The following is a 22,622-nucleotide window of genomic DNA, read 5'->3' as shown; positions in this document are numbered from 1 at the left end:
TGCCAGCTGACACTTGTAAACAAACAGGTTTGGGAAGCAAGTGTTCAAAACCAGAGTTGGGAACGATAAAAAACTTGTCCAACAATAATTTTCGTAAAGCATATTATTAAATATATTGTTTTACAAAAACAAAAATCTTATAGATAAATAAAAAATGTTATAAATAAATAAATATTTTAAGGTTCATTAATTAAATTTATTAGATAAACCATAAAAGATAATCAATTACTACAAATTTTCTCAGGAATGCACAAAAATATGCGCACAGATATATGGCGCGAAATTCAAATAATGTAAATTTAAAAAATCAATAATTTAATTTTTTCTCCACTTTGAATTCTTACCCCACGAGTAGAAATCTTTCTTTTTGAAAAAAGGAGGAGTTGAAATCTTTTTTTTTATTGGCAAAAAAAACTTCATTCTTTATTTGGGGGATGCGACTAAATATTGTCAATTTATAAAATTTAATTTTTTCTCCATTTTGAATTTTTGAGGCAACAAATAGAAATCTTTCTTTTTTGAAAAAAGGAGGAGTTGAAATCTTTTTTTTTATTGGCAAAAAATCGCCATTCTTTATTTGGGGGTTGGGACCAAATTTTGTCAATTTAAAAAATTTAATTTTTTATCCATTTTCAATTTTTGACGCAACAAATAGAAATCTTTCTTTTTTGAAAAAAGGAGGAGTTGAAATCTGTTTTTTTATTGGAGAAAAAATTAAATTTTTTTATTGACAATATTTAGTCGCATCCCCCAAATAAAGAATGGAGTTTTTTTTGCCAATAAAAAAAAGATTTCAGCTCCTCCTTTTTTCAAAAAAGAAAGATTTCTATTTGTTGCCTCAAAAATTCAAAATGGAGAAAAAATTAAATTTTTTAATTGACAAAATTTGGTCCCAACCCCCAAATAAAGAATGGCGATTTTTTGCCAATAAAAAAAAAGATTTCAACTCCTCCTTTTTTCAAAAAAGAAAGATTTCTATTTGTTGCCTCAAAAATTCAAAATGGAGAAAAAATTAAATTTTTTAATTGACAAAATTTGGTCCCAAATAAAGAATGGCGATTTTTTGCCAATAAAAAAAAAGATTTCAACTCCTCCTTTTTTCAAAAAAGAAAGATTTCTATTTGTTGCATCAAAAATTCAAAATGGAGAAAAAATTAAATTTTTTTATTGACAATATTTAGTCGCATCCCCCAAATAAAGAATGGAGTTTTTTTTGCCAATAAAAAAAAAGATTTCAACTCCTCCTTTTTTCAAAAAAGAAAGATTTCTATTTGTTGCGTCAAAAATTCAAAATGGAGAAAAAATTAAATTTTTTATTGACAATATTTAGTCGCATCCCCCAAATAAAGAATGGAGTTTTTTTTGCCAATAAAAAAAAAGATTTTAACTCCTCCTTTTTTCAAAAAAGAAAGATTTCTACTCGTGGGGTAAGAATTCAAAATGGAGAAAAAATTAAATTATTGATTTTTTAAATTTACATTATTTGAATTTCGCGCCATATATCTGTGCGCATATTTTTGTGCATTGCTGAGAAAATTTGTAGTAATTGATTATCTTTTATGGTTTATTTAATAAATTTAATTAATGAACCTAAAAATATTTATTTATTTATAACATTTTTTAATTATCTATAAGATTTTTGTTTTTGTAAAACAATATATTTAATAATATGCTTTACGAAAATTATTGTTGGACAAGTTTTTTATCATTCCCAACTCTGGTTTTGAACACTTGCTTCCCAAACCTGTTTGTTTACAAGTGTCAGCTGGCATTGTTGGCAAACACATTTTCTTTACAAAAATAATTTAATTTATTAAATTTACAACATTTTCAGGATTTTTCATCTTAAAAATACATTTTTTAAGTTTTTCATTAAGTTATAAATCCATGAAAACACGTATTTTATGTTTCAATTAGTCAGATTGAAAAATTGCATCCATCTTTCTAGTAATATTTTGGTAACATTTTTACTCATCACAATATTACCTTTTACCCTGTACCTAAACGCATTTTACCCTCTACCCACAATTACTTTTTACCATTTTTTTTCTGTGCAGTAAAATTCCAAGTTTTCACTAGTGAATTGAAATAAAACCTTTGAATCGACAAAGCTGATAAAAAAGAATGTCTAAATTAATTTTCAAATAATTAAAAATTGCTGCAATTTTTTACATTTTTTTAAATATTTTATGGAATATTAAAAGTTTGTTAAAATATTTTATCTTGCATTTTGAAAAATTTGTTTATTAAAATAGTAAATATTTATAATATATTATCATTAAATAAATTATAAATGAATATTATAAATAAATAAAACAGTAATAAATAATTTGTAATAAATAAAGAATTAAATAATAAATTATATATAAATTATAATTAGGAACAATAATAAAATATCCTAAAAAAAATTTATTTATCGTTTTAATTTCGAAAGAAGAATTTTATGGTTAAAAATGTAAAAAAATTGAAATAAATAATAATCATATTTAAGTTATAATCATTAATGAATAATAATTCTAAATAAATAATGTTAAAGTAATTAAATATTATGATTTTATTTTTTTATACTTCTAACCTAAGCTTTATTATTGTTAAGACATATTTTTTATTTTGAAATCATTCATCCACGTGTGTATAGGTGGCGCAAACTACTTCGTCACATGATTACATATATATCTCAATTCTTTCTGTTAGTTACTCTTTGATATTGTCGCTAGTCGATTCATACAATAAACGTCTCTTTATTTCTATCAGTAGTTTCACTGGGTTCCACCTTATATCTTTACAATTATATTAATTGCATACATATTATTTATACTTATCTTTTAACCTGTAGATAACGTTACACTATTTCAGTTTTAACACATAATTTATTTTCTTCAACTGTATCGTTTGATTATTTTCAGCTTGCAAATAATTTTTCACATGAATTTAATAATTAATCAAACGTATTTATTTTCTTAGTGATGACCAACGATGTCATCAAAACACACATGACAGGCTTTTTGGCGTAGAATATAAAATGACAAGACTCATAACAAATTTCCAATTTCTAGCAGCAACTTCAGGGGGAAGGCATTTGTACGTTTTACTGTACATGTTTCTCTAGGAAAAAGTTGCGCAATTAGATGACCTTTCCAACAAGCTATTATAAAAGGGTTTTCATTAGTTTCTTTAGTTACTAGAGCCTTACAAATGTTAACATTGCCGGTTTGCTCCAGTCTCCCCTACCTCACGTTTCAAATGCCAAAAAAACCTCAAATTTAAGGTCACACTTTTGCATGTTTTTTCTTTCACGTAATAATAAAATTTTTGTCGTAGACAAGATCATGTAAAAATAATGTCGTTTTTTTTTAGTTCCAAATGTGCAGTATTCATCAAAGGAATTTCAAAGCTCAGTATTTAAAAGCGAAATAAAAACACCAGTAGTACCTACATCTATAATAATAGGAAGAGAATCTTCGGTAAGATTTATATAAATGGGTATTCTTTGTGCTTTTTAAATATTTTGAATTTAGGACCACAAATCTCCAAAAACTGTATTGCAACAACAAAAAATTATGTTATTTCTTTACGTGGCATATTTTAATGTATGTTTATTAATAAAACTAATTTAAAAAGGTTTTATAAAGTATCCGATTGCAAAATCTTAGTAGTTTTTTTAAATTCAAAAAGTAGATCTAATTTAACCATTTTCGTCATCCTGGGTCTCTCAGAGACCAACTTAAATTTTTCTAGTTTTAAAATTTACAGATTAATCGGATTGACTCAGGGGTTTTCTGGGTCGCTGATTAAGAATCCGATACCAGTTTTTCAAAATTCCAAATAGTGGATCCAATATGGTGGATGAAAAAATTAAAAAATTGATCGCATTCGTTTGAATCTCGTTGCTCAGGGGTAGTGTTGGGTAGTTACTAGTTACATAAGCAGAAAATATGATTAGTATTGGGATTGGCGGTCTAGTGACTTTTACCTACTTCGTCAGACATTTTAGTTTTTATTTCTCTTTCTATCGTGTTAATTAAAGAAAGATGAAAAAGGAAAATGGTTGTCCGAAGTAGGTACACACCAGATGGCGTATTGAAGTTTAGCCAATCCCAATATTCGATAAAACATGTTTCGCAACAAAATTCACTTGGAAACCGACATCTGTCTGTTTAGTAATATAATTTAAATATTATTAACACAATGTATTAAAAAACCAAATATTAATTTTGTAATTCTAAAGATGACTATTGGGATTGGCGGTCTAGTGACTTTTACCTACTTCGTCAGACATTTTAGTTTTTATTTCTTTTTCTATCGTGTTAATTAAAGAAAGATGAAAAAGGAAAATGGTTGTCCGAAGTAGGTACACACCAGATGGCGTATTGAAGTTTAGCCAATCCCAATAGATAAATTTGTGTTACCACAATCATGTATCGAGCCTATATGAGAGTCTCAAAATGGTAAGTGCACACGCAACTTTTTTCCAATATCTCTAATTAAGGGAGGGAAATTGCATCTCACCACTTTGAAATTTAAAAAAAATCATAAAAAATTTTGTTTGCTTAAAGTACACCTTATAGGCATAAAAATGATATGCTATATAGACCCGGCGTAGCTGATTAGTTCCATACCCGAAGGGGGAACCCTATTAATGAGACTAGTGAGGCAAAGCATGTACCCCCCACGCTATCGGTCACACGAATTTTTCTAGAGGGCTGAAATTTGGAACACATATATATTTTGGAAAAATATAGCGAATCTCATAGGAATTGATTATCATTGCGTTGTTAAGAAAAACCATGAATTTTTACGAAAAATCCTTGAAAATGACTATGTCCCTCCCTGGTGGCCACATCTTTTTACATAGAGAGCTCAAATTTGCTATACAATTATATATTTTTACGTGATGTCGTGTACTATGGGTAAATCCACGAAACTTAACTACTGTGATTCTCGAATCAAATACTTAAAAATCTAAATTATTTTAAATTAAAAATTTGGGTATCATTTTTTGCTAAATTATATACAAAAGAACATTTATTTACAGTATTAGAACAAAATATTTATTTGACAATTAGTTTTATAAGTTAAAAATTGAAAAAATGCTTAAATTTCATTTGAATTTCTTGAAAAAGTTTATATTCTTAACGTTTTTATTTTTGCGGTGTGTAAAATATCACTTCAGCTACTATGGAAATATCTAACAGACATATTTTGTCAAAAAATTATCACTATCCCATTACGGCGTTGGATAAAAATAAAAGTTCAATGCATTTCTTAAAAGGTGATGAAAAATTTTAAGATCTTCTTCAATGATGTGCCTCTAATTGTATTCCTGTAGCAACAATTTAAAAATGGTAATAAAAATCGTGATTTCATATAAATTTATACATTTTTGAAAGGCGCAACTGCATTTTTGCTTTAAACAGGTCAATCTATGGTGTGATCAAAACATTTTTATACATATATTTGAACACAAAAACGCCGCTTAAGGATTTTGAGTGAAACAAATTTTATTAAGTTAAGAATATGCTGAAAACATTTTTTTGGAGTCTATACCCCCTCTTTTCTCAAAACCCTAAAGTGCTAAGCAAATCTGGGTGCCAGAATCGTGATCAGAAAACGAAAATACTTTGGAAACCACTTCGATATCAAAGATAAAAAAAGTCTAATTTTTCATATGAATTGTGGTGCTAAAATGTACTTAAACATATATACAAAGTGACATCATTGTGCCTGCAAATTAAAAAAAGAAATTTTTTTTTCTTGAAAGTTAAAAGTTTTGTGGATTTGCCTATATATATCTTTTAATGTTTTTTTCTTGCAACTTACTTGTTTTTTCATACTGATTAAGAATCTAATTCGAAATTTTATGAAATCTTTAACAATTTTGAACTATTATTATTATTTCGGGCATAAAACGAAGTCAAATTTTACTGTCGAATTGCACTTTAAATTACTGTAGAATCAAAAATTCTTTATTAAATGTTACAGAAATTGCTAAAATCTACTTTGATTTGTGTTGATTACTATAAACAAAATAAAAATTATAAAAAAAATAGTTGAGTTTTGGACGCTTTTGCCTACATTCTGACTCACTGTGTGCTCGCGTGCTTCGTATTATGCCCGGTGTTTACTTTCTGTTCATCATGTACTCGTGTGCCACCGTGTTTAGTTTACTGTTACAATATAGGGAATACCTGCATAATTTAAATAGGGAACAAGATTTTTTTTACTATAAGAATTTAACCTTTAAACTGCTTTAGCGGTCTGTGGGACCGATATCTAAAATTATTTCGCTTATTACTTTTTTCAAAAAAAAGCTGGAGCTTTTCAGTAACTTCATATTTTATAAAAATCTATAACATGATAATTGTTTCAAAGTTAAAAAAAAATTAAAGAAACAGTAATTTGACATAAATAAAAATAATAAAATTGCAACTAAATATTATAGAAATAGTCTTTTTAAATTAAAATATAAAAATATATACGACAGTTGTCATTACATAATTTAAAATCACTATAGAAAAACACAAAAAAAGGAATAGCATTCTTACTGACCGCTAAAAGAACCAAGTCTGACTTTTCCCATATAAAAGAATGTCAGAAGTACATAATTTTGATATCTCCGATAGTAACGAAAGCGAAGTGACTAATTCTAAAGGTTTAATTCCATGGGTTAGGATTGCAGAATTATTTACTTTTTATTCTAAGGAGTATTTTACTCTAATGTATTACAGTAATATTTCACATTTTAATTTAATTTACACTTAATAAAAAAATTGGATTTCGATAAGACAAATTTTAAAATAACTTTTTAGATACTTGAAAAGTAACTTAAGAGGCTCCCATTGCGGAGGCCAAAATCAACACAAACTTTGACAATTTTTTGCGGGGAACGGCTATGACTGAGTAATGTAGTTTTTTCTTAAATAAAGGTACATCCTTGAACTTTTAAAACATAAATGTGACTGAGTCTGAGAAAACGGTGCTATGGGCCAAAATCAACTTTTCGAGAAAAACGCGTTTAAAGTTTTACTACTAATTAAAATAGATTTCTTGAAACATTTTATATTTCAAAGGACCTAGATAAGTGTTCTTTATGTATTTTTTATGCTGAACACGATTTTTATGGTTAAATAATTTTTTGAACATTAGTGTTATTGTTATAAACAATTTGTTTTCCAAAAGTAAAAATATGAAATTTTAAAATTTAATTTAAACGACTTTCTGATATCCTAGAGGACTGAAATTTCTTATGCACATTCAGAACTGACAATCGCACAATAATCCATGGTTTTTTTTACCTACAGAACCAGGTTGCCGATGATAGGTATACTTTAGGATCATCGCCGAGAATTTAGCTCGAATTTTTTTTAATGGTTTTGGCATTCATATTTGAGGTTTAAGAAAATATTTTTAACACTTAGACAACAGGTTGCCGATAATGGGTATACCTGGAGATCATCTTGGAGGATTTAGGTCAAATTTTTCGTTAATTATGAAAAATTTTTTATTTTTTATCTTAAACAAAAATACCAAGAGTGATTTTTATCTTAGAATTACTTATATTTTAATTAACAAGATTTTTCGAAATTTTTTTTTTAATTTGTTTAAACAAATACAAAAATTTTTTTTAAAATTTGAGACTAGTTGCCATCATAACAAAATTGATTTTTTTGGTCGATAACACCGTTTTCTCAGGCCCGGTCACATATTTGATTTTCAAAAATTTTTAAAATGACGACCAATATGATACATTTAGTAAACAATGTTTTTTTAAATAGGGAAAACAATAGGGAAAAAATAGGGAACAAAAAATCGCTTTACACATATATTCCACACATATATAGCTTTCAAAAAATGCAATAAAAAAATCGATTTATTTTACTCCCACAACGGGAACTTCCCCTTAAGGGGGGAAACTCGTGTAAAAAAAATTTTTTCAAACTTTTTTGCTTTAAAATTTATTTACTATCTGTAGGTTACGATCCTACATTACTAATCTATAATTAGATGTATGAATGCCTATAGTAAACATAAGTTTAGCACTTCAGATGCTACCAAATGTAGTTAACTATGAGCACGAGTTCTCTCTATTCTTTCGGTTTCTTGTCAATATAATTTTATTAATTGTCATTAGCAAGCACCATAAGGACGTGATAGTAAATCTTGGTTTTAGTGCAATAGTTATTTTTGAATACATAACGTCTACAAGAAAATAGTTAAAACACTACTTAACATTTTTAACAATTGTTTATAAAAAAAATTTCTTTTTTTCAAAATGGTCCCAAATTTTCAAAAAAAAATATTTTTTAGTTTTCTCTTCGTCATGCTTCGTTACTTTTTTTTATTTGTAACTGTAAATAGTTACTTTCTTTAACTAAGTAACTTAACTTTATCGAGTTAATTAAAAAAAAATAACTTACCCAACACTGCTTAGGGGTTTTTGGGGTCACTGAACACGAGTCAGAAATCCGTTTTTAAAGATTCAAAATGGCGGAGTCAGTATGTCCGACAAATTTAAAAAAATTAATCGGGTTCGTTTGAAACTCGTTATCCCGAAAACCCCTAAGTATCGAGTTAAAAAAAATCCAATCAATTTTTTATGAATTCGTCCGTCATATTGGGTCCGCCATTTTGAAATTTTAAAAACATGATTCAGATTCGTAATCAGCGACTTCGAAGACCCACGATTGATGAGTGTTCCAATTTGATTAATTTTGCTTCCTCTCCTCCCGTACGGTGAGTCCGAACCAAGTTTAACCCAAAGGTCGAGGCGTTTTAAATTTTCTTGCGAATTTCCATTCTATTATGCCTCCTGAGTAATTTAAGATAAAAAAGAAAAAAATTGTTGGACGCATTTTTAAGAAAATCGAGTTTTTGTATTTTTATGCTAAAATCACTACTCCTCAGCAATAATTTTAAACCAAAAGTATGAGCTCTTTAAATATTCTTGTAAATTTAATTAGGATATTTTTTCTTTGAGTAATTGAAAACCAAAAGAAAAGATAAATTGAATATATTTAGTAAAATCTTGATTTTTTAAATTACTTATTGTTTAATGACCATAATTTTATTTTATTTAGATTATTTTTTTCATTTCAATTCTTTTTTGTTTTACTAATAATTATTTATTTGTTTGTTAAACTATAGAAATTAATATAAAATTAAAAACAGTAATAAACCCTTGGAGCACACACAGGGTCTGTGTCATTTTTTAGTTTAACCTTAAATTTCTTTAAAATATTTTAAGAATTAGATTTCTTGTGACCTCAAAATAATTGTTTTAGGTTATAGTAATTCGTTCTAATGATCCCCGAATAATTCAGTTATTTTTCGCCTAGATGTCGTTAAAAAATAAAAATCACTTTCATTAAGTGGCAAAAAAATGCGTTTTTTAAAAACTTCAATATAGAATTTACTTTTGTTTTATTGTACCATTATTTTGAAAAATATGCAGTATCACAGTCACCCTGAGTGTGTTTCGTGTTCAAAAAATATGTGTGTACTCTGAGGGTTAAAATAAACGCTGATTAAATAATTATTGTTTAATATTAACTATGATAAGATCATCCAGAATATTCTTCTTGACTATTACGCGCCACATGCGAATATAACAGTTGAAACTAATTGAACCGCCGGCGACCAAAAAGGCTTAATCGTGACTTTCTTTGGATCCCGCGTTTAGCGAGTTTCTAGCTTTTCAGGGGCTAATGAAAACCTCGTCTAAGCCCGTTTGGTCGCCGGCGGTTCAATTTATTTAAAAAGTAGTGACTTCAGCAAATAATAATATAAAAATAAAATTTTCACTAAATATGTTCAATTAATCATTTTTTCTTTTGGTTTTAAATTACTTAAAGAAATAAAATCTTAATTAAATTTACAAGAAAATTTGAAGAGCTCAGGCTTTTGTGTTGAAGTAATTGCTGAGTAGCAGTGATTTTATCATAAAAATACAAAAACTCGATTTTCTCCCACTTTCCACCCTCTTGACAACCAGAGTGGAGTACAGAGTATATGGTGAGTTGCGTGTTCACTCTCCCTCTTTTTGAAGAGTTAAAATGCGGGTTCCAGGTCCAGAGAGATAATTTCTGTCCCATATTTCCAACAGCATCAGCAACAGTACCAGCATCAGCAGCATTAGGAGCAGTAGAGGCATTCTTTTGGTATGTATTATATACTTTTTTTCAAATCCTTTTATTCTATTTTTATTATTTTAAATTTTATTTTTTTGCTTACAGATATAAAAAAACTATGGATTCACAAAAATTCAACGCTGTTGGTCGCATAGAAAGCTTCTTGCCTACAAAACCGCTTCCCGAATTAACTCCAAATAGGCTGTATGCAGTGACTAAAATAAAGAGGGTGCAGACCAAATTCGGAGGCAGGATTATAGTACAATTGGATGCTGCATTCACAACATTCCTGCCAGCAAGGTTGGCTAAGCCTGTTTGAAGCTGAACCTTCTTCCTATACGATGATAGAAGAAGCGGTACAGTCTCAAAAATTACAATTAAAATATATTGGTGGAAAATTTAATGAAGTTGAATTTAAATATAAATAATATTAAATATTATTATTAGAGTATAAAAAAATTATTGTAATAGAAAAATGTAAATATATTCAAAATGTGAGAGAAAGTAAATTTATATATTTTTTAAATTAAAAATTGTTTCTTTTTTTACCTTCATTATTAGTCTTACTACTAAGGGTATAGATTGAACAACAATAAAAAGATATTAATTTTTTTAATACTATTTAATTTATTTATTTAAAGTACACTACCGTAGGAAGTTGTGCGAACTTTGCTTTTTCAGCAACAGTAAAACTGTTTAAATCTTAAAAAATATTAAAACTAAAAACTTTTTTCTCTTTATTTTATCAAAGCTTATAAAATTCTGAAAGAAGTGACAGCTTGACAAAGAGAATATGTTAATTTTTCGATTAGATATTAAAGTGTCGGAAACAAATTTTTCTCTATATAGAAACATATTACATGAGATCCTAATCAATTGTCCGGATGTATGTATGTTTTTTGTTTAGAAGATAACTTTAACAGGTTGTAACGATAGAGTATCGTAGTATAGTAGCGCGGCGAAAAGAGAGAAAGTAGACAGCACTAGGTCGATTCCCAACTCGAGGCGCTTCTCGGGTGGAGGAGACACCTAGTAAATATTACTTCGCACTAACTTCGCGTCGGGCATAAATATTGGAACCGAATCCAATATCTAGCTTCTTCCCGATTACGAATAATAATCGACCTAGCGTGCACGACCCTAGTATCCGTCCGTACCGTCGTTTAGGGGGTCAATTCTAGAAAGTACCCCACGCGAAAGTAATATGCGTCGTCCTGACCAACATCTTTGCGAACGTGGTAAATATGTTTAAATCCGCGGGTGTACATCCGAAAAGGTCCCCCCTTTAAATTTAATAAAACACGGGTATTCTTACGTATTTTAGTGCATAGATTACGAAAATCATAGTGAAAATTGGCGCAAATTTGATTATCATGGTAAAAACCATAAAAAACCCCATAAAATAATGGTTTTTTACGATTATCTCGTAAAAAACAAAAAATTTCGAAAAAAGTTTTAGACAAAAGTTGTAGATCTCAAAAAAACACACATTTTATGTTTTATGCATTTTTTACCAAAAGTCATTATTTTTCGAGAAAAATCCAAAAAACGAAAAACACCATGATAATGAAAACATATACAGCAGTCATGGTTAGACATATTATTTGACTCGTATATAGTATCATATTCACTATTAGTCAGGATCTAACGAATTCCGCAAAATACTTTCGGCCATATCCACCCCCTCTCGACAAGGTTTTTTTTTAAAAAAAAAGCGAGCAGTACCTTACCCGGCCGAAGGCCGTGTTTACTATTTTGCGTTTACCGCTGCTGTGGACTCCACCCCACAATTTCCGCAAATTACTTTCGGACACATCCACCCCCTCTCGCCAAGATTTCTTAAAAAGAGAAGAGAGCAGTACCTTACGCGGCCGAAGGCCGTGTTTACTATTTTGCATTTACCGCTGCTGTAGACTTCACCCCACAATTTCCGCAAATTACTTTCGGACCATTTTTCTCGAAAAATAATGACTTTTGGTAAAAAATTCATAAAACATAAAATGTGTGTTTTTTTGAGATCTACAACTTTTGTCTAAAACTTTTTTCGAAATGATTTGTTTTCTACGAGATAATCGCAAAAAATCATGATTTTATGATGTTTTTTACGGTTTTTACCATGATAATCAAATTTGCGCCAATTTTCACTACGATTTTCGTAATCTACGCACCAAAATAAGTAAGAATACCTATGTTTTATTAAATTTAAAGGGGGGACCTTTTCGGAAGTATATCCATTTTATTTGCATTGTATAGATTCTTTTGTTCTTTATTATTTTATGTAAAACTTCATTTTTGTATATTTTATTATTATTTGTTTTAACAATATATTCTCTTTCGAAGGTTTAAATAAAGTCTCGTCAAAGACTACACCTCTCCTCTACATCATAGTAAGAAATAGTTCCGAAATTAATCGAAACATAGATGGCGCTTCACGCCATCTACCGAGATTTAAAGTAACTAGTCAAAATAGGTACCCGGACTCCATCCGGCGAGCAAATCCTTTGGCAATAAAAGTCAGATCATTACAAGGTTTTAATGGATTTAGATAAAATTTGGTAGGATCATTTATCATATTAATATCTCAAATCTGACCAAAGGATTTTAAAAAATATACAAAAAAAATTTTATCGTCTTTTTTCCAAAAATTTTTTTTTAATCGAAAAAATTTTTAAATAGAAAAATTTAAGGTTATATATAATAAAATCGTATTTCTTACGTCAAGACAAATATATAAAGTATAGTTTTAATATAAATTTAAAAAATTAATGAAAGTTAAAAAGTCACAGTATTCAATGTGAGTCTTTAAATGTATTATGGAGTGTTAGTAAACATTTTTAAAATTTTTAAGCGTTTTTCTCCATTTTGCGTCACTGAATTGAAGTTTCAGAACAAAGTTGCAAATAGTGGCAGCTAAATTTTCTTTTACATGATTCTCCAACTATTTACCTTCATTTTTATCATGGGTATAAAGTGGAGAACCATGGAGCACAAAACTTATTGAATTATTACGATAAAATAATTAATCGCTTGCATCGATTTTGTCTGAATTCTTGGAAGTATTAAAAATAATTATCCAAACCAATTAAATCGACTTAAAATAGAAATTCGTAATGTATATATACTTCTAGGATCAACCTCCATATTACACAAATGCCAAAAAAAATTCCAAGCAAAAGTAGTGGGCAATTCAACAGTAGCCAATTTTTCTTTGTTTTATAAATTTTTTCCTGCTGTGCTGACGTGTCCACTGACCAAGTACCCAACTAACTAATCTTCAAGTGAAACTTGCAATTTTTAAACTTTTTTTGAGGTTTTGTCCAGCTAAATCAGGGTTTCAATGTCTTACAAATGTTTAAATAAAAATTGCTAATTTTTTGAAACTTGGTATCTAAGAGTTTTTCTGGTCATTGATAATGAATACAATATCATAGTCTAAAAATCTCACAACTCCAATAACATTTAACTTACTATCAGCACCGAGGCGAGGGGGGGGGGCTAAGGGGGCGACCGCCCCGGGCGCCATTATTTAAGGGGTGCTGATTTTGAAGATTTAAAGTTTCAATGCGTCATTTTTAAGTCTTGAAAATATAATATTAAAAGAGTGGTTTGTTTATTACTTAAATATGAACAAATTTTTAAGGTCTTGAAATATTATGGTTTGCTGCGGGTAGAATATAAATCCATTAATAAATGTATCTTCTCTACTGATTTTCAAAATTTCTATTTATAACAAACCTGTTATCGCACCATAACGAAATTTCGTATTAACGCGTGTACTGCATGCAAGTCGTGTACCCACCCTTGTTCTCTACACTACTTTGTCCGAGTCCTTGCCCAGCGCTGAGCGCTGACGTGCGTGTTTACATATTGCCACTCAACTGTACACAATATATACAGCAATATTTTCGGCAATTTTGAAATGTTAAAAATAAATATTAAAGTTACCAGATTTTATTAATCAACGGTTGAATGTTCTAGTTTTCATTGGGTAATTATCTGCGATGTTTGTCACAATACATTAAGTTTGCTAACATTCAGTTAATGTGAAACAAAAGGTAAACATAACCTAGAATGTCTAAAATAATATTATTTAACTTTCTTGAATTACAGTTAGTTTTGGTTTTTACATTTTGGTAAATATGTCAAAAAAATCTGGAGCACAGAATCGAAAATTAAAAAAGTTAAGAGAGGAAGAAAATCAACAACTCGCTGCAACATGGAAAAAGTGGTTGTCAAAAGAAGAAAAAACAGCTGTAAGATCCACTTTAACTCCGATTAGTGAAGTAGAAGAAGGCCTACTAGATGAAACCAATGAAGAGAAATCAGAGATAAGAGATGAAATCGTCCATTTATCATTGTCACAAACTGGAGAAACGTCTACAGCTGATTCTAACACTTTGTCAGTTTCAAAAGAATTGAATACTAAAGAATCGATCGCGGTTTTTGATTTTGATCCTGCAACATGGAAGCGTCCATATAGTCCATCTTTCATTGCTTTCTTAGTAGAAAAAGGTACTGAACAAGATAAAGACGCTGATTTTTTTTCATCTGAGAAAGATGGAAGGAAATTTTCACCCATTTGGTATCAAAAAATAATGTCTAATGGAGAAATTGTTAAACGAGATTGGCTTATATACAGCAAAATTAAGAAATCAATATTTTGCTTTCCTTGTTTATTATTTGGAACATCTTCTACTCGCTCTTCAAAACTAGTTGACCCAGAGTGCGGTTTCTCAAATTGGAAAAAATTGAATCCTAAAGTCCCACTGCATGAAAACTCCGATGAACATAGAAATTCATATATTCAATGGAAAGAACTAGAAAGAAGGTTGAAATCAGGCCAAGTTATAGAATCTGATTTGGAGAAATCTATCCAACATGAAAAACAAAAGTGGCGTAATGTTTTGAGAGCTGTAGTAAATGTTATTCTCTATTGCGCGGACAATAATTTAGCTTTACGAGGATCTTCAAACAATATCAATGATCAAAACTGTGGAGTCTTTCTAAAAACTATAAAGTTGATATCAAAGCATGATCCAGAATTACGCATTCACATTGATGAATCAATTAAACATCCGGGGCGAGTAACTTATTTTTCAAATACTATTCAAAATGAAATACTAAGTCTTCTTTACCGTCAAGTAAAAGATGTTATCATCCAAGAGATTTAAAAAGCTGTATATTTCGCCATTTCATTTGATTCCACTACAGATATTGCTCATAAAGAACAAATGACCCAGATTATTAGATATGTTAAAATTTCCGAAAATAAGACTTGTTCTATTGAAGAGAGGTTTATCGATTTTATTGAATCGAAGGAAAAAACTGGTGAAGGATTGTCAGAAGAGATTTTAAACAAATTAAAAATGGATGACATTGATATTAAGTACTGCAGAGCCCAATGTTATGATAATGGCAGTAATATGGCTGGTAAATACAAAGGTGTGCAAGCTCGAATTATCGCAATAAACCAATATGCTGATTTTTTAAGTTGTTGCGCACATTCTTTGAATCGTACTTGTGTTCAAGCTGCTAGTGAATCACCAAAAATGATCACTTTTTTCGGTATTATCCAAAATTTGTTTGTGTTTTTCTCTTCTTCTACTGAGCGATGGGATATACCTTTGAGACATTTGACCATTTCATTGAAAAAGCATTGTGACACTCGATGGTCAACCAGAAAACAGGCTGTATGTGCAGTACGTAATAAACTGCCAAATGTCATTCAAGCATTAGAAGAGCTGATAGAAAATAGGAAAAATGAAGAAACCTATTCAGCAGCCAAGAACTTGATCAAACAAATTAAAAATTTTTTTTTTATATGCTGTTTAGTTGTGGGGAATAACATTTTGTCAGAAGTTGACGCAGTCAACGTTCTTTTGCAGAAAAAAATATCACTGTTACAATTGCCAGCAATTTGATTAAAAGTCTCCAAAATACTATTATGGCAATTAGAAACGAAAAATTTGAAGTATTACGACAGGAAAGTGTGGTTTTGGCCAGGATTTGTAGAGCCTGCATTCGAGAAAACAAGAAAACGAAAAGTACGAAGGCAATTTAACTATGAGGCTGAAGACGAAAGTGGTAATCTGTCTGAGGCTGATCAATTTCGTATCACATTTTTAGAATCAATTGATCTTATAATTCAACAACTGCAATGGAGGTTTGAAAAACTTCACAAAATTTCACAAGATTTTGACTTCCTCACAGGTTCTAATATCAAATCTCTGTCTGAAAATGAGCTTCAAAAGCATGCAATAGAATTAGCAAGAAAATATGATGTTGACTTAAATGGAGAAGAATTTTTAAATAAAGTTTTAAGCGCAAAAAAACTATTTCCTGCCTTATGCGAAGACTTCGAGAAAATGGATCATTTACAAATTTTGCAATTGATTCACAGTTTTGATTTGACATCGAATTATAAAAACATGGAGATAGCTTACAGGATATTCTTAACAATTCCTGTTACATCAGCGTCAGCAGAACGATCATTCAGTAAGTTAAAGTTGATAAAAGATTACTTGAGATCTTCGATGGGACAAGAGAGACTTAGCCATCTCAGTTTGTTATCGATCGAATATGAGATAACAAAATCGCTAAACATTGAAGAAATTATAGACGAATTTGCTTCCTTGAAAGCAAGAAAAGTAAAGTTTTAACTCCAAATTTTAATAATTTGACTTAATTGATATTGAGATTTTCCATTTCATTTTGTATCATTTATGGAATTTTAAAGTAAATTATTTATTTTGACTTTAAGAGTTTTATGTACAGTCTTCAAAAATATAAATTTATTAAAATCTAGATATTATATTTTATTTTAATCATAATAAAAGTTGATGTTCTGAATTTAAATATTTTGTAAATATTTTAATTCTTAAGAAGGTGAGTAAATATTTGCATTTAAAGGTAGTGTAGTCTTCCGATATTTAAAAAAAAATTGGGCAAGAAGAGGGGGGGGCACCAAATAAAACTTTTGCCCCGGGCGCCAACTTTCCTAGACACGGCTCTGCTTACTATAGACGTATCTAAATTACTTTAACAGTAATGGCTTCAGTGTACATTAACGAAAATTACCGATAATAAATCTTATTTCGGTTCTCTGTTCGAGGAAATTACATTTTGTGTCAAATGTACGAGATCAGAATTGTTTATTTGATCCAAGTTGCACGTAATGTTTTTTGTCCAATTATGCAACAAGCCGTTTTGTATACATTACAAAAGTATATTATTCACATGCTTTATACGCGCAGAGAATCACGCTTTCTTTATACCAGACACAAAATGAAAACTCTTAATAAATTTGAAGCTTAAATTCTGTGCAGAGTAATGGGATCTTGCGTGTGTCTGCATCCAGGGCACCTCCATGTGGTGACAGTGGGCAACGGTGATTGTCCGCTATTCCTCTGGATCAGAACCAAAATTTTTTTTGTGTGGCTGTGTAATTAATATTTGAAAGGTTTGAGTAAATATTTATAATTTAATTTGTTTATTATTTAATTATAAAGAAAATTGTTTATTTATTATTTATGAAATTTATGCAACGTCACAAGACGTAAATAACCACATATAAATATATCAAAATTTTGATTTTCTTAATTATATTTTATATAGCTACTGACACTTAGATAAACAATGAGATCTAATGGTGAATGCCTCCTAGAAATAGGTGGTACCGGGGAAATGAAATACCCGGCGTGGACCAAAACCAGAAACAAATATGAAATGAGTACAGTAGAAAATGAACTACCCCAAGGAGGAACCCCGAAAGGGGACAATACTCCCGGCAGTCTCCTCGTGAGTACTGCTGCAGGCCCCACGGATTTTGGGAGGGGCCAACGCAAAGTTAATGTGGAAATAACGGGCAGCTTTGAAGATAATATTGCTGCTCAATTTCAGGTCATCCCGCAGGTCCTGGAAAGCATGCGCCAGGCCTGCAAAAAGCAAAAAAATATCAGCCGAGGCGTTCAGGATGGCATGATGGCTCTGGAGGAGGCGTTCGAGATAATTCGCAGTAATCTGCGTTTTATTTCGGGGCCCTTCGGAAAACCGGAGCCGTCTACCCCAGTTCTCAGGGCGCCGGTGCTGATGAGAAATGTAGCAACTACAATGAGTAGTGAAAAAGATGGAAGAAAACGCGGCAGAGAGGGACCGGATGCTGGCACTCAGCCGGAGACACCCAAGCGCATTAGGAGCGGAGATGTTCCTCCTTTTGTGAGGGATGTCCAGTCGAAGGCTGGGAATTATGCTGCAACGGAGGCCTTGAAAGCCACCTGCGCTGCGGTTGCTTCCGGAAGTGCTACAACGGAAGGTGATAACTTTGAAGTCGTCAGAAATAAAAAACGGGAGGCCCGAAAGGAGAAAGCCTCCAAGAAAAAGAAGAAAGAAGAGGCTCAGAAGCGTCCTTCAAGAATAAGAGCTACAGAGGCAATTAAGATTTCGGCAAAAGATTCAGAGTCTTACGCCGAAATCTTAAAATTGATGAAAAGCTCGGTCAAACCAGAGGATACTGGCACCGAGATTCTAAAAATTAGGAGAACTCTAAATAAAGAAGTTCTCCTGGTTGTAAAAAAAGGAGGTGAAACCTCTAAATTCGCAAGAGCAATTACATCTGCACTGTGTGACAAGGCAGATGTTACAGCTCTCGTGAATAAGAGGACCCTCGAGATTGGAGATCTCGATGAAACTACTTCTGAGGAGGAGGTTGTTTCATCATTGAGGGATAAGCTGGGAAAGCCAGACCTGGATGTAACGTGTCGGCTTCTACCACGTTTTGGCGGGACGATGGTTGCACTTGTGAGTTTGACGGAAGCAGAGAGTGACTCTCTTCTTAGTCTTGGCAAGATTCGGATTGGCTGGATTAATGCTCCCATCCGAAATCATCTAGAAGTTCAAAGATGCAAAAAGTGTCTTATTTTTGGACACACGACCATAGCATGCAAAGGCCCCGACAGAACTAAAAACTGTCGGAGATGCGGCAGCGAAGGTCACTTTGCTAAGACTTGCTCGGTCAAGAAACCAAAGTGCCTTACATGCATGGACTTGAAAAAAACAGAAACGGACCACGCCGCCGGGTGCAGTTCTTGCCCGGTTTACAGGGAGGAACTGTCGAAGCTGAAAAGGGCAAACCCTTGAAGCTTTTACAGGTTAACCTGCATACAAGTAAGGTTGCACAGGTCCTCCTGATGCAAACAGCCAGGGAAAATGAGATCGATATCCTGTTCTGCAGTGAGCAGTATCGAGGAAGCGATCTCGCTCCCTGGTATCAGGACAAGGCGAAGAGAGCCGCCATCAAGGTGTGCAACCCAGAATTGCGGGTTGACAAGTTCCTGGAGACGAGCAGTGGATTTGTTTGGGTGGAGGTGGCTAACATACGTATGTATAGTTGCTACTTCTCGCCGAATGATCCACTGACAGACTTCGAATCCGAATTACAGGACCTCGAATCGAGCCTTCGACAATCCAAGTTGGATGTTCTCGTCACTGGCGACTTTAATGCAAAGTCTCCAGAGTGGGGCGAGACGAGGCTCGATAAAAGAGGAATTCTGATCGGCGAAATGATCTCCAGGAACGACCTAGTAGTTGTAAACCGGGGAAGAACATGGACGTTTAGGAGAGATGCGATCGGATCCATTATAGATCTAACGATCGCATCCTCCAAAATGTTTAGCCGCATATGCGACTGGCGGGTCTCTGAGGATTATACCGCAAGTGACCACCAGTACATCGAGTTCTCAGTCTCAGTGGGAGACACACGAGGAGGCAGAAGACAGGAAGCTCCTAGTCGAAAAAGCCCCTCGTGGAACACTAAGAGACTCGACAAGGAGAAGTTCGGCCAGTCCCTTCTAGAAGCCCGCTTAATTCAAGAGTTGGGCTGGGTAAGGAGGCCGAACAGTCTTGATGGGGAAGTGCGGGCGGTGAGAAATATAATCGTCACCGCCTGCGATGCGTCAATGCCGCGTCGCAATGGCACATTCCCCAAGAAGAGATCCTTGCACTGGTGGTCAGAAAGGTTGGCCTCCTTGCGAAAGGCATGTTTCAGAGCAAGAAGGACATATACCCGATCTAAGGGAGATCCTTTGCTCAAGGAAGCATACAAGGAGGCCAAAAAGAACCTCAGCAAAGAGATCCGCGCGTCGCGACGCCGTAGCTGGAAGGACCTAATCGAGGACGTCGAGAAGGACCCATGGGGTCTGGCTTTTAAAATCGTTACTAAGAAATTAGTAACGAGGCAAAAGACCCCCGGCCTGGACAATCCCGATTGGGTCAGAAAGGTAATAAAAGCCCTGTTTCCTCCTGCAGAGCCGTGGCTTAGGAAGGACTGGAGTTCTTGCATAGTCACAGAGGAAGAACTCTTTACTCTTGAAGAATTGGAAGAAGCAGGTAGAAGATTGAAGACAGGCAAGGCGCCTGGAATCGATGGGATAAGCAACAAGATCCTAAAAGAGGTGATTGTTGCTTCCCCCCAGATTTTGCTGGACATCTTCAATCGCTGCCTAGAGAGAGGAGAGTTCTTTCCAGACTGGAAGAGGCAAAGGCTGGTCCTCCTAAGAAAGGGTGACAAACCTCTAGATAAGGTCTCATCCTACAGGCCTATATGCCTGTTGGATACGATGGGCAAACTTCTAGAGGACATGGTTCTGCAGAGAATGCAATCTCACTTGACCGGAGAGAATAGTCTATCCGATAACCAATTTGGATTCCGTAAAGGTCGGTCCACAGTTGATGCCATAAAGGCAGTTGTGGACCTCGCCAGAGAAGGGAAAAACAAATTGGGTCCAGATAAAAAGAAGAGCTTCTGCGCGTTGGTAGCAATCGACATACGGAACGCGTTCAATTCCGCGAGATGGGAAGATCTCATCGAGTCGATGATACAGAAGGGTATACCGCCCTACCTGTTGCGGATAATGGATAATTATCTAAGCGACAGGTGGGTTATTTACGAGGGAGACACCTGCATTCTCAAGGAAGAGATTCAGCGTGGGGCCCCTCAAGGCTCGAGGGTAGGACCATTTTTATGGAATGTATCTTACGATGACTTCCTGAGAATGGACCTGCCCGAAGGTGCGGTGATCGTCGGCTTTGCGGACGACGCGTTGATCGTGTGCACTGCTGACTCGGCGGAAGCTCTGGGGACATTGGTGAACGAATGTCTGCGGCTAGCAAAATGCTGGCTGGAAACCAGAGGTCTTCAAATGGCCCTGGAAAAGACCGAAGCATTGCTGGTCACAGACAGACGTGGTTATAAATCCCCACGAATCGTGATAGACGAATTCGAGGTCAAGTGGAGGAGACAGATAAAGTACCTTGGTGTGGAATTGGATGGAAGGCTAAACTTCCATCACCACATGGCTACGGCGTCAAACAAGGCGATCGAATGTGCGGCTAACTTAGCACGGGTGATGCCAAATGTTGGAGGCCCCCGTGAGAAGAAAAGGAGACTGGTGGCGAGTGTCGCCCACGCTAAGCTGCTTTACGCAGCGCCAGCGTGGGCCCCCTCCCTGAGAACAAACAGATGTTCAACCATCTGTAAAAAGATGCTGTCCGCGCAGAGATGCATTACTTCACGTATTGCCTCTGCTTATCGGACAGTATCTACGAGCGCTGTGCAGGTCCTTGCAAGTGTCCCGCCAGCAGATCTTTTGGCGCTTGAGAGGGAGGAAATTATCCTCCTTCTCAAAGAGGCGAATTCCTCTGAAGAGGAAGATCGACCCAGCAAGGACCGCATCCGCTTCGAAGCGAGGCACAGGCTCGTCGAAAAATGGCAACGAAGATGGGACGGGGAGGTAAAAGGTCGATGGACTTATCGCCTTATACCGACACTCGCCACTTGGTTAAGTAGGAACCATGGAGAGGTCTCCTACTATTTGACACAAGCGCTGACAGGTCACGGATGTTTCAATTCGTACCTGCAGCGCTTTAAGAAGAAAGAGAGTGAGGTGTGTGCTTACTGCCAGTTCCCTGTGGACAACGCAGAGCACACCCTCTTTGCCTGCAGTCATTGGGACTTGGAGAGGCAGGCCATGTTCACCGGTGTAAACACTACAGTTACACCGGAGAACATGGTAGCGCTGATGATCCAGTCCCAGGAAAACTGGCGGCTCATCGAGACCTTTATCATCTCTGTTATGATGAGAAAGGATCTCGATGGCCGCAGAAAGGCGTAATAAACAGTATACAGTTTTTATTTATTTTATTTATTTATTTGTTCATTTTATTATTTATTTTGTCTTTATTGTCTTTTTACAAATTTCTGGTTATTTATTTTAGTCTTTTTACACTTTTATGTTATATTTTGTTTGTTCATTTGTCTTTTTACAATTTTATTTTTGACTTTTGTTTTATTTACTTTTATTTTATTTATTGAATTTTTATTGTTTTCTTTTCTGGTGTGCTGTTGATTCCGCTTGACATTGATTTTGTTTTAAAATTGATAACGCAGGAAGTCCGCAGGAATGGACGAAGTCGCTTTTGCGACAGAGTTGGAGCGCCACC

At 33.4% G+C, this 22,622-nt stretch overlaps 1 protein-coding gene across 1 annotated transcript; it reads left to right on the top strand.

Annotated features, from left to right (window-relative positions):
• Positions 1-14,266: 14,266 nt before the first annotated feature.
• Positions 14,267-15,298, top strand: LOC127287974 (zinc finger MYM-type protein 5-like). The gene has a single exon (XM_051315142.1). It carries the CDS (start codon positions 14,267-14,269, stop codon positions 15,296-15,298), a length of 1,032 nt encoding a protein of 343 aa, XP_051171099.1.
• Positions 15,299-22,622: the final 7,324 nt, after the last annotated feature.

The sequence above is a fragment of the Leptopilina boulardi genome, unplaced genomic scaffold, assembly GCF_019393585.1.
Source record: "Leptopilina boulardi isolate dan_hultmark-lab unplaced genomic scaffold, ZJU_Lbou_2.1 LbouV2_379, whole genome shotgun sequence".
Classification (NCBI taxonomy): Eukaryota; Metazoa; Arthropoda; class Insecta; order Hymenoptera; family Figitidae; genus Leptopilina; species Leptopilina boulardi.
This window is presented reverse-complemented; position numbering and strand designations above follow the sequence as displayed.

Bases quoted from the DNA above. Each gene is read 5' to 3' on its own strand.
- LOC127287974 (XM_051315142.1), top strand. From the start codon at position 14,267: ATGTCAAAAAAATCTGGAGCACAGAATCGAAAATTAAAAAAGTTAAGA.